The 12,431-nt window shown below is 39.2% G+C and overlaps 1 protein-coding gene across 1 annotated transcript in view; it reads left to right on the forward strand.

Moving 5' to 3' along the window:
* FRYL (FRY like transcription coactivator) overlaps positions 1 to 12,431 on the forward strand; it is a 351,277-nt gene that overhangs the window by 260,518 nt on the left and 78,328 nt on the right. The window contains exons 41-47 of the mRNA XM_045018794.1: positions 4,251 to 4,401; positions 4,761 to 4,864; positions 6,268 to 6,453; positions 9,076 to 9,280; positions 10,519 to 10,640; positions 11,192 to 11,382; positions 12,252 to 12,346. Of these exons, the coding sequence (XP_044874729.1) occupies positions 4,251 to 4,401; positions 4,761 to 4,864; positions 6,268 to 6,453; positions 9,076 to 9,280; positions 10,519 to 10,640; positions 11,192 to 11,382; positions 12,252 to 12,346 (1,054 nt within the window). The remainder of the gene's footprint in view (positions 1 to 4,250; positions 4,402 to 4,760; positions 4,865 to 6,267; positions 6,454 to 9,075; positions 9,281 to 10,518; positions 10,641 to 11,191; positions 11,383 to 12,251; positions 12,347 to 12,431) is intronic.

Raw genomic sequence — 12,431 nt, forward strand, 5'->3', positions numbered from 1 at the left:
TACGCTTGTGACAGCAAGACAAAACCTAGCGAACATCCAACCACTATTTTTCTTAGAGACTTAAAAATGTTAAAAAGAAAGCTTCATCTTCACATACCCATTGAATTGGACATTCAAAAGAGAAAAGAAGGGGGAAAAAAAGAGAAACTGCCTGTGTTTCCCCTGTACAGTGGGGTGAAGTGCTATACTTTTGGCAAACTAAACCTTCAGGGTTCATACCCTGCCCATCCTGTGACACACTGATCCCCATCTAGGATGGACACAGGTGATGTTTTTTTTACCCAGAGGGGAAAGCCACACCCTGCATAGGTTTTGTTCAAGTTCTTTTCCTTCAGGACCTGCAAATAATCCTGGAACTCTTGGCTCGAGGCATATCTGCTAAAGAAGTCCCTGCAGGTCTGTTCATACCCAAAGGTGACAGTCACTAGCAGAGCAAAGCTGGAAAGCCAGCATCAGTCAGCACTCCCTTGAGCACACATCATACCTGCAGATCAGGCAGTGGACAGAGGGTGAAGAGAGCAGTGGCAGAGCCAGCACCACTGACTTCAGTGCCAACTGCTTCATCCTTGGCAAATAGGGTGACCAGATGAAGAAAATATTGGGACACATTTGGGGGGGGGGTCCACCGGCGGAGGAGGGGGGGACAAGCCGAGTGCTGCCGGCGGAGCGAAATATCGGGACAAATTGCATCCTGACCAAAGATCGGTTGGGACGTGGGTCAACCACCCAAATATTGGGATGGTCCCGACATCTGGTCACCCTGTTGGCAAAGTCCTTAGCACCATAAACCTCAGATCAGACCAACTCAGTACCAATCGCCCTGGCATTTGCTTCAGCTGCCTCAGCATCAGCATCCGTGTCCGCACATAGAAGTGATGCTCAATCATTGAGCTGGACAGAGCCCAAATATAGTTCCAAACATGAAGGGAAGTCCTAGAAGGATGTAACGAAACAACACTTCTCAAAGAACAGATCCTCCAAGTCCTCAATCAGACCAAGAATGGCACAGAGAATGAGAGACTCACTGCTCATCTTGGTGCTGACTTCCTGGAGGTATCCACAATGGAGTCTAGCAAGAGCCCAAGAGACATTTTTCCTGTGTCTACTGGAATTGGCCCTGGAACCATATCACCCTACAGCACCACCGTTTGAAAAGGGAGATATACTCCTCCTCACTGTCACCAGTGTACTTTTCTCTCCAGCATCAAACAAAGAGCCCTCTCCTCTACCTGTAAAAATTGACCCCAAGAAAGTTATTAGAGAGCCCTTATTCAGCCCTCCATCCCAGATGGGGAATGTGGGTGGCACTGAGCTGGCCCCAGATCCCTAAATGGTCCCCTCAAGGATTGAACTCACAACCCTGGGTTTAGCAGGCCAATGCTCAAACCACTGAGTTATCCCTCCTTCCCTCTCCTGGTTCTATTATGTACAATTAACAGTCCTCCCCAATTATGCATCATCAACAGGGTTTGACCCCTAAACTTCCAGCACTGCAGCATAGACCTTTACCACTTCAGCTACAGAACTAACTACAGAACTTCAGCCAGAGTACAGCCAAAGTATTCCATTCCCTCAAGGACTTGAGCCACCCTGTGGTCCTTGGCAATTTACGCACTGGCTCCTTATAGGAAACATGCAAGTACCAGCCCCAGCAAAGGTGCAGAAGATATTGTCCAGCTCCTGGGACTGTCAGCCAGAGTACCAACACAGAAAGAATGTACATGATGCTGCTTGCCAGACTTCACCTGTGACCACTCAAACTCTGGTTCAGGTTGGTCTGTTCCCCAGTGAAACACCAAATGAGCAAGAAGGTCATGGTTCTATTCAGACCTCACAGATCTGAAATGGTGGAAGGAAACTGAGAATATGCATGGCTAAGTACTGTTCTCTGCCCCTTCCCCGACAATGTCTTGAATCACAGATACCTCAGAGATCCACTTGGACCATCTACAAATGCAAGGAATAGGGTCCCTGGAAGATATGGAGCTTCACATCAGTGTCATGGAGCTCAGAGCCATGAGGCTAGTCTTCCTGTCCTTCCTTCCTGTTCTTCACAATTCCACAATGCAGGTCTTGATAAACATCATGTCAGCAATGCACCACATAAAGAAGCAAGGAGGCACACGCTCTGGACATGGTGCCACAGATGCAAGTTAACCCTGATGGCTCTTCAGCTCCCAAGAGTCAGCAACAACTTGGTAACCTCCCTGAGCAGATATGTTACCACTCACAAGTGATCACTGCAGAGATCTATCATAGAACTAATTGGGGGGGGGTCCTGTGATAGACCTGTTTGCCACCAAAGACAACACCAAGTGCCAGAATTTTTGTTGCAGAGAGGATACGAGCCTGGGGCTGTTGCCTGATGCCTTCCTTCTGCAGTGGAATCTAGGCCTCTTCTGTGCTGTTCCATCCATTCTCTTGGTCCTTATGGTGATTTCCAAAATTCAAAAGGGACAGCCATGATTGTCCTCATAGGTCTGTATTGGCCAATGCAATTTTGGTTGACAGACATGCTACAGATGTTCATTCAACCACCAGTTCAGCTCCCAGACTGTCTGGATCTGTTTTCACAGCACCGTGGGAAGATACTCCATCCAGACCCACCTGGATGACAACCAGGATGTTGTCTGGTTAAGTACCATGGACAGGGATTGCATTAGACAAGTCCAGGGCATCCTGATACAGAACAGGAAGATATCTACCAGAAGGACTTTTTCATCAAAATGGAAGAGGTTCTCAATAGGGGTGACCCCACATGGCCTGGACCATATGCAGGCTTTGGTATCAAAGGCTCCCAACTACTTCCTGCATCTGAAACAGGTTTTGTTTAGCACCAGTAAGGTCCAAGCTGCAGCAATTTCAGATTGCCATCCATGGATAGTCATGCTTGGTCTTCTCTCACCGAATGGTATCGGAGTTCTTGAAGGGTCTGTTAGCTACATTATGCTGGTCAGGGAACTTGCTTCTGCCTGGCACCTCAATGTCATCTTCTTGAGACTCGTGGAGCTCCCTTCAAGCCCCTTTCAGAATGCTGCTTACTTCAGCTGGCTCTGAAGACAGTCTCCCTAGTTGCAATCACTTTAGTCAGAAGAGTGAGCAAGCTCCAAATGCTTGTGGTTGATCCCCTCCCTACATCGTATTTCATAGGGTTAATGTGATCCTGAAACCTCACCCTAAATTAATTTCTAAGGTGGTGTCGAATTCTATCTGAATTAATCATTTAACATGCCTCTTTTCTTTGCAGTAAAACTCCTCTTCATTGGGAGAGAAGAAGCAGCACACACTGGGCATTTCCGGAGCCTTTTTTTTTTTTTTAACTACATTGACAGAATCAAACTGTCTTTCTGTTTATTTCTGGCTATAACTGGCCATTCCAAAGGACAGGACATCTCATTACAAAGAATATCTAAGGTGGATAACATAATGTATCTCACTGTCTTTTCAGTTAGCTGGTGTATCTCTCCCACCAAATGCCAAGACACATCCCACCAGAGCTCAAGCAGTATCCTCTGCCTGCTTCAGAAATGTGCCAGTTTCAGAGATCTGCAAGGCAGCAACATGGAATAACCCACTCATTTTTGTCAAGCACTATGCATTGTACATAGCTTCTAGAGCAAGTGCCATGATTGGGAGAGCAATTCTACAAACCTGTTGGACTGATGCAGCTGATACTACTAATCCAAGTGTCCAGCAGTGGGTGGACTACAGTGAAATCCACACTGACACATACTCGAAGAAAGAACAGTTACCAACAATAACTGTGGTTCTTTGAGGTGTTAGTGTGGATCCCATAACTACCCTCCATCCCCATTTATGGAGTCCTATGCTTCCCAGGACTTCCCAGGGAACTAAGAGGAGGTAAGAGTTGTTCTACCTTTTATGGGTTTGAATGGGAGCATAAGGAGACACAGGGAGTGTATGTGGCCCTGACAGACACGGTTATTCAAAAGATTCCAATCTTGCATACATGCAGTGCATGTGTGCTTACAGTGGGATCCACACTGACAACTTCATTTTGAAGACCCACAATTACTGTAGGGTAAGAAACCATTCTTTATTTTAACTTTTGACTAAATGGCTTTTCTCGTCTGGACACTTCTGTTTCCCAGGATCTGTAGCTTCAAATCCTGGGGCATTTTAAAAATTATTATGTAGAATATTAGGTGGAAGATTACCATTAGTAAATTGTACATTTTGCTTGGATTGACAAATCAAAAAGAAAAGTAAAAATAAATGTATTTTGATAGGTGATTCAATGCCACTGTATTCTAACTGGCGACTGAAAGTGATGGAGCATAATCAAGGAGAGCCTCTACCTTTTCCACCTACTGGGGGTTGTTGGTCACCACTGGTGGATTATTTACCTGAAACTTCATCTCCAGGCATGTCTCTTCACAGGTAAATACTAAAATTACATGAAAGTGACAGCAATTCAGTTCATATTAGTTTAAATCAAACTACTGTCTTCATGCATGTGCTGTGTAAAGTAAGAATAGCCTTTCCTCATTTGGTACATTTCCTGTGTTGCTTACAATTCAAGAAGTTACGATGTCTTAGCTACCTTTTGATTTGGAGGACTAAAGCTTTTCACATTGGCTGTGTGGCTTCTTGTGACTTTTTTTCTTCCTTGCCTTTAAGACTTTCATAGTCTTAAAAGGGGATATTAGTTAAGAGTATCTTTAAAACTCCTACAAATCTTCAAAATGTAAACTACAGTTGTATTCTGATCTCTTATCAATTTTTTTCTTTGTCTTTAGGTGTAACATAGCAGTGATCCTTTTGACTGACTTGATAATCGACCACAGTGTGAAGGTGGAATGGGGAGGCTACCTGCATCTTTTACTTCATGCAATTTTTATAGGTAACTAAACTCTTACTGAAATATCACAGGGTTGTTTTTTTTAAATTGAGGAAAACAGCAGTTTGTAATCTTGGTTTTGGAGATTATAGTAATTGAAAATGATGACAACAGCCTTTTGACATAACTACTCTTTTTTTCCCAAGGCTGAATGAGATTAATATTTCTTATTCTTTATTTATCAATAAAATCTTAGCAGAAAGTACAGAAAGGGTCTCTGGTGTATGACATATTTTCGTCTTCTATGTTGTTGTGACAATCTGACTTTAAAAACTGACTTCCAATAACATAAAGGAAGAACACTTTTTCAAGTTGAAAAAAAAATCCACTTTTTAAAAAATATTTTCCAGTCATTTGGGTTTATATAAATACAATATTAATAAGTGTCTTCTTTAAAATTAACATTGTGGATAACATATAAAACCTAAAACTTACTAAATGCCTGTAAGCAGAACGTTTTGGGCTAAGTGCAGCCATGAGGTAAGCAAGTACAACTGCATTTACTTCAGTGAAGTTACACATATTTGCTCCAGAGCTAAATTTGGTCTATTGTGTGATAGGTAACAAACTAGTGCATCTCTTTTCTCCTTCCTCTTGTACTCTTTTGGCCATATTTCCACCTTATTATAGTCCATTGCTGCCCTTCACCCCCAGCCTCTCTTGGGTAGCATACATCTGCCCTGAACTTGTATCCCCACTTGATTTGGCCTTTTTCTCTTCTGAGCATATACAGTTAATCAGAGAAGTGTGCTGGACTAGAGAACCTTTTCATGTTCCTAATGTTGCTTATTTCTTGAGACAAACATGTAGGTAGGAAATACAAGTGGGCATGAAAGTTTGGACTCCTTTACAAAGCATTGTCCATTGAGGCCATTTGTCCTGCATAGAAGGTGCAATGAGCTTGGAGTACACTTAGTGTCCTCAGTGCTTCTCTTGTTGTTCTCCCCTCTGTTTTCAGCTCCATATTTTTCAGTATGGTGAGTCTTTCAATTTGTTTGAATTAAAATAGTTTTTTTTAGTACCTGTGTAATGGCAAGAATCATCCACAGTATGGCCTAGTTGGTTTATTGTATGAAATAAACATAATACATTGCCACACTGAGCAAGAGGGTGTTTGTTTTTTAAAACAGTAAAGCCAGAGAGTTTTAATATATTGAAGTTATTATAGAAAAAATAGAAGGGGAGATAGAAGGAGCATATCCTCTGTTTCTCCCAATAGCCAAAATCTAACTCATTTTCAGTCGGTGGTGGTGAGTCTTTCTTTACCAGATATAGATATCATTTGTAGAGATTGATATAGACCACTAGGACTGTTGCCAATTTTTAGATAGTACTAGAACTGTTGCTTATTTTAGTTAGCTGCATGTTTAATTGATTAACCTTTCTATTTTCCTCTTTAATTTTAGGGTTTGACCACTACCACCCTGAAGTGTATGAACATTGTAAACGCCTGCTTTTGCACCTGTTGATAGTGATGGGCTCCAACAGTAGTGTCCAGTCTGTTGCTTCTGTCCTTCTCAGGAACAGGGAGTTTAATGAACCCAGGGTGCTTACTGTCAAGCAAACTGCACATTTAGATTATACTTTCACAGGTAACCACAGCTACATTGTTCATGTTTCATTAATTAAAACAACACAGAAGATCACTTTTTGATTGGATTTAAATATTAAAATCTCCATTGTTTGTTATTTATTTCACTTCCAGTTTTGTCCAGTTGGGTAAAATTTCTTTCTTCTCTGGATTTTTCATTAACCTAAAATTAATGTAGATGTTAACATTTTGTGCGCAGTCATCCTCAGCAGGACTAGCACAGTTGAATGTTAATTGCTGGTTTGCTGCTGCTGTGGAAACTGCAGAGGAAACTGTTAGTTGGTCATATAAAATAGCAACTACTTTTTTGTGATTTTTAAAGGAGCAGTAGGGAGATATTTCCTCTATATGTTATAGCAACTTTCAATTTTGAACATAAGCCTTTTTATATTGTATGATTTAATAGAATACCACAAAAATATTACAGGATTTTAGCATGACCTTTGCTTTTAATGTTGTACAAAGAATATGAGAAAACATAAAATATCTGAAATGATCATATAGTATGAGAAATCAGTACATTTCACTGGAAACGTTTTTTATGAAAGCTTCACTTTTGATTGTATCATAGATTTGGGGAAAATATGAACAAGAATTAATTTTGTTGACTCATGATATTTCATATTATCTTCAGCAGATGGCAGCACCTGTCATGGAATATATTATTTCAATTTTGTTGTATCTGGGAAGTATTTTTGTGTTACTTGAAGAAAAAATATTTTGTACATTTTTGTGTAAATTTGGTGGTCAAGAATATGAGAGACTAAAATCACTGGGTAGAGCCAGGCATATTGCAGGTATATTTTGTATAAACTTACCCATAGAACTTTACCAAATGCAACTCAGTTCTGATTTACTAAACCACTCTTGTTCCAGTCCTTGGGCTCTTGAGTAGAGATGGCCAGAGACACTCTATGTAAGTTGGGTTTGTAGTATGAAAAAACGTTCACTAGAGATCAGGATGAGAAGGCCAGCAAACTTTTGTTTAGTTCTGTCCACATTGAAGATTGAAACAGTGTTGTTCGGGAGATTATCCTCACATGGGGAATAAACACAATATTTTAATAGTGATGTTTTTAACTTAAAATTAGCTGATTGATTTAATAAAATATCCTATATACGCATTATTTCATGAATCACTGATAATTTTTGAATTTTGCAATAGAACATTTTATAATTTAAAAATTATATTAAGACTAAATCCTGCAAGCAGGTCTAGTAAATTATTGTTAAATAATTGATTACAATGGCAAGTTACACAATTTTAATAAATTGCATCTTTTTTATGAGACCAAGGCCCACATCTGACAAGATACTAAGTGCGAATAGACCCCTTTGTGGAGCCCTGTTGGCCTAAATAGGGCTTCATGTGAATATAGAGGCTATCCACACAGAGATACTTGTGGGGTTAGATCCTAAATATGTAGTTAAGGGACACAGACACTATACAAGTAACAGTGACTGGAGAAATACTATCCATTTATGACCCAATTCTCCTTCCATCTGAAGAGTCCTCAGCATAAGCTGGGGGACTGATGGTGGGGGTTGGCTGCAAAGTTTTCTTTAAGCCACTTTTGCCCCCCACAACCCAATCCTGCAGCTGTGCATAATCTGTCCAGAACACAGCAAAGGCTAATGATCTATATCAGGTGCTAGTGGCCCTCAGCACTCCAACTGCTGACCTCAGCTAGCCAGACACAGACAAACCCTGGCCATGCCTTCATTTTCCTTGGCTCCATTACCTGTTACAGTACTTGGGAGAATGGTGGTATAGAAGCTGTGCAGATTGTATTTTGCAGATAGTTCCCATGTGAAGAGAGAATGTGCCAGTAGCCAGATTAAGCTGATTTTTTAGAGCTGCTTTATACATCTAGAGTGGCACAAAACAGCTCTAACTTACTGGTGAATCAGCCTTACGTATTAGAGTTTAATAATTAAATTCAGTTGTGATCAGATTACATTTCAATGAAAAAGCCAATCTGCATTATCAGGAAGCAGCTTGTCTTCTTGACTTCTACTCTACAAGCATGTGTGTGCTGTAATGCTTTCAAGTTCAACTACTGAATCAGCTTGTTAAAGATGTGATGCCTACAAGTGCAAGGACTGGTAGGTTGTCACTTCACCAGAATACTAATATAAAAATGAATCCTGTAGTCATTACTATGATTGTAGTTATGGACAGGTTATTCCTTATTATTTATTTAGGCCCCAATTATGCAAGGATTTATACATGTGCTTAACCTTAGGCATGAGTATTCCTGTTGACTTCATTGAGTCTCCTTGCATGCATAAAGTTACATATATGTGTTTGCAAGATCAGAGCTTTACTTGTAAAATACCATAAACTCTTTAATAATTCTCTTTTTAAACCTATCTCATAAAATGGGTAATTCCTATGATACTGTTTTAAATTTTATATTTTCAGTGTTGGCATTGCAAAAAGATACTATGTTGATGGCCTAGAAGGTGAAAAGGAGCATCCTGTCTATTCAGTTTGAGAATGTTTTAATTACCCTAATCAAAGTGCATCTTTTGAGAACCAGTGCATCATACTAATAATTTTTTTTGAAGTCTAACGTGAAAATGCCAAACTATAATATAATTGTAGTTGTTTTTCTTTCAGCAGGTGTTAATGATTTTATACCTGATTACCAGCCCTCCCCAATGACAGACTCAGGGCTTAGTTCAAGTTCTACCTCTTCTAGCATCAGTTTAGGAAATACCAACGCTGCCATTTCTCATCTGCACACCACCATCCTCAATGAAGTTGACATTTCAGTAGAGCAGGATGAAAAAGTGAAAACACTCATGGAATTTATTACCTCAAGGTAACACTTCAAGATCAACCATGGTCGAGATGTACAGTGTATGGAAATATGGCAAAATAGCATATTATTTGGCATGAAGTTGACTATTTTTCTCTTCTGTTTATCATCAATAAGATCTTGAATCTGATCTTAAATACTCTCTTGTTGTGTGCATGTTATGTGTACATATAATAGCTTTCAAACCATTCTACTTTCTCTACATCCTAAGGGCAGTTGATTGACCATCTCGCCTCCTGAGACTTCAAAAGGCCATTGATTGGTGTACTCCCCACTGATCGGGGGATCCCCTTCCCCATGGAAAGCTTTTCAGGGTTTCAACCCCTTTCCTCTCTTCAGCAACTCCAGTCCCACAACTGCTTCCTTTAAAGATAATTGAACCACATTTTGAGATCTGGTGGGCTGCAGAATATGCTACATGCTTAATAGAGCCCCATATCCTTCCCTGCAGAAGTTACTTAAAGGTCTGTTCAGAGAGTGTCTTGAAGGCTGTTGTGGAGACCTGGGTTTGTATGGATCTTCAAGGTGGCCTGGAGAAAGAGGGCTTGTGTGTTAACTGGGGAAGTAGGAATTGATGGGAAAGTTTAGTTATAAAACTGGCAACTTTCAAAGGGTTCCTATTTTCATATGATGATTTGTTTGGTGCTTTCAGAATCATATAAATAGAGCCAAGAGGATACAAAATTTGATCTGCATCCGATCCGCAATCTCAGAAATGATCCATGATCCTTGGATATAAAGTGGATATCCATAGATTTGCAGGGCTGAACATATAAAACTGAAACTCTAAGTAGATCTTAGTGGTCAAAAACTAAGTAGAACTTAGTGGTTTGTCGAAACTGTGCAAACCAAAAAAGAGAGTTTTTACACAGCCCTGGAACTTTACAGTAATGTGGTGTTGGGTTGTGGTATTTTTGCAGATGTGTAGCCTCAGTTGGAATTACTTGCCATTAGGGTAACTACACATTCCCCCTCCCTAAATTCCTCGTACAGTTTCAATTGGATTTAATATGTTGCTTTGTTTTTTTGTCTTAATTGTTATGTAGTATTGGTGTGCATTTTTAAACAGCCGCCATATTTCACTCCAGGGAAATCTGTGTTTCAGTATACTGTATATAGTTGATAAATTCTTCTGGAATTCTTCTAGGTGAAAAGTACTGCATAAATGGATAATGATAATAGAGGCTATGTTTTATACTTTTATGCTATGCTACATTATATGTTGGGTTTTATATTTCTAGGAAAAGAGGACCACTTTGGAATCATGAGGATGTTTCAGCCAAGAACTCTAGTATAAAGAGTGCTGAGCAGTTAACTGTGTTTCTAAAACATGTGGTGTCTGTGTTTAAGCAGTCAAGTTCAGGTATGTTAGAAAAGAGTTAATACATTGTAGAATTTCAATAAAATAAAAAATCTTTGTGAAATAAATAAGAACATCTCTTTCAGAAAATATGCATAGATTTCCAGGCTTCTGCTTTCAGCCAATCGATGTTGCACTTTAATGTATGTGACACAGTTCATAACTATGTTCAGACTTGGATATGTCAACATAACATGCGCTTGGAGTGAGAGAAAATATATATTACAACTTTACTGCGGTTATTTATTGTTTAAAGTTTTTATCTTTCTGTCTGTCTAAATTAATATTTAATACTTCTGTTGAAGTTTATGGGAAAGCTGCTTATGTGATTGGATGGATCTTTGTGAGGGATTCCAGTTTAGCAAAGTGGGTGAGGGAGAAGTAATAGTAGATAAAACTAGCTTAAAAGCCAACACAGAGGTGACTATAATAATCTTGTCAGTGGGGAAAAAAAGTGTGCAATAACACTGGTAATGTATGTAATAATTACAACTTTCTTTTCTTTTCTTTCTTTAAATCTGCTGTGTTACTTGGACATACATTTGCTTTCATAGCAGGATTTCAGTTGGAGCAGCATCTTAGTGAAGTTGCTTTGCAAACTGCACTTTCTTGCTCCTCTCGACACTATGCTGGGAGATCCTTTCAGATTTTCAGGGCTCTGAAGCAGCCTCTTTCTGCATCCACGCTTTCTGACATTCTCTCCAGGCTTGTGGAAACTGTAGGAGATGCAGGAGAAGAAGCACAGGTATTTGCATATTTTCTTATTTTCTCTCCCATGCAACCATCTGACTTATAATTTTCCCATTTTATTAAAAAATATTTGGATTGTATTTTTAATATCATAATAAAATATAAAAGCACTATGATGGGCTCAGCTGCATTTTCTCCTTGAATGAAGAAGAAAGGGGTATTAAAAGTGATGTGACTGGTATCTGATTTAACTTCTGTAACACTTTGAATTTTCACTTCTGAACAGCAGAACCAAAATAATTCATGGTTATGCTGAGCACTTTGTTTTCAAAGGCAAGCCAGTAGCCTCCAAATATGTACTTTCAGAGACTCTGCAGTCTGAACTAGATGTCTCAGGTGAAGTAATCTGCTTCCTGGCAGCACACATACTTTTTATAATTCAAAATATGCCTCAAGTATTTTAAAATAAAAAAATATAATATTAAAGAAGAAACAACTATTTTAGTGTGTTCTGATATTTAGATTTATTGGCAACATATTGCATCTTTACAGTTTATCCAGTGTCACTCCTTGCAAATCACAAAAAGAGGAACTGAGTCATAAAGTATAAACACACCCAGGGGAATAATGGAACTCGATAGTTATCTTGTGAGAGGTATTGGACCAGAGAATATAACACACACAAATTCATGATTGTGTCATTAACTACTTTAAAATTAAATTGTATACTGTTGTTTGTTTTACATTCAATTTGCACCATTAATTTGAGTTGTGCATCATTAGGACCATGGTATAATTAGATCAGAAAGTTATGAATCAGTCCCTAACATTGTTTGTTCTATTTGTATATCACAAGCAAGAGGTCCTATGCAATCTGCACTGTTGTGCATACTATAACATATAATAACCTTGATTCTTTTTCAGGGTTTTGTCATAGAGCTACTTTTGACTCTGGAATCCGCCATTGATACATTGGCTGAAACCATGAAGCATTATGATCTTATATCTGCACTTTCTCAGTAAGTACTTATACTAGTCAAACTACAGTATTCATGGGAACTATTAGTTGTTTATTACTCATATAATCAAAATGTTTCTGCCATC

Source organism: Mauremys mutica, chromosome 5 (genome assembly GCF_020497125.1).
Source record: "Mauremys mutica isolate MM-2020 ecotype Southern chromosome 5, ASM2049712v1, whole genome shotgun sequence".
Classification (NCBI taxonomy): domain Eukaryota; kingdom Metazoa; phylum Chordata; order Testudines; family Geoemydidae; genus Mauremys; species Mauremys mutica.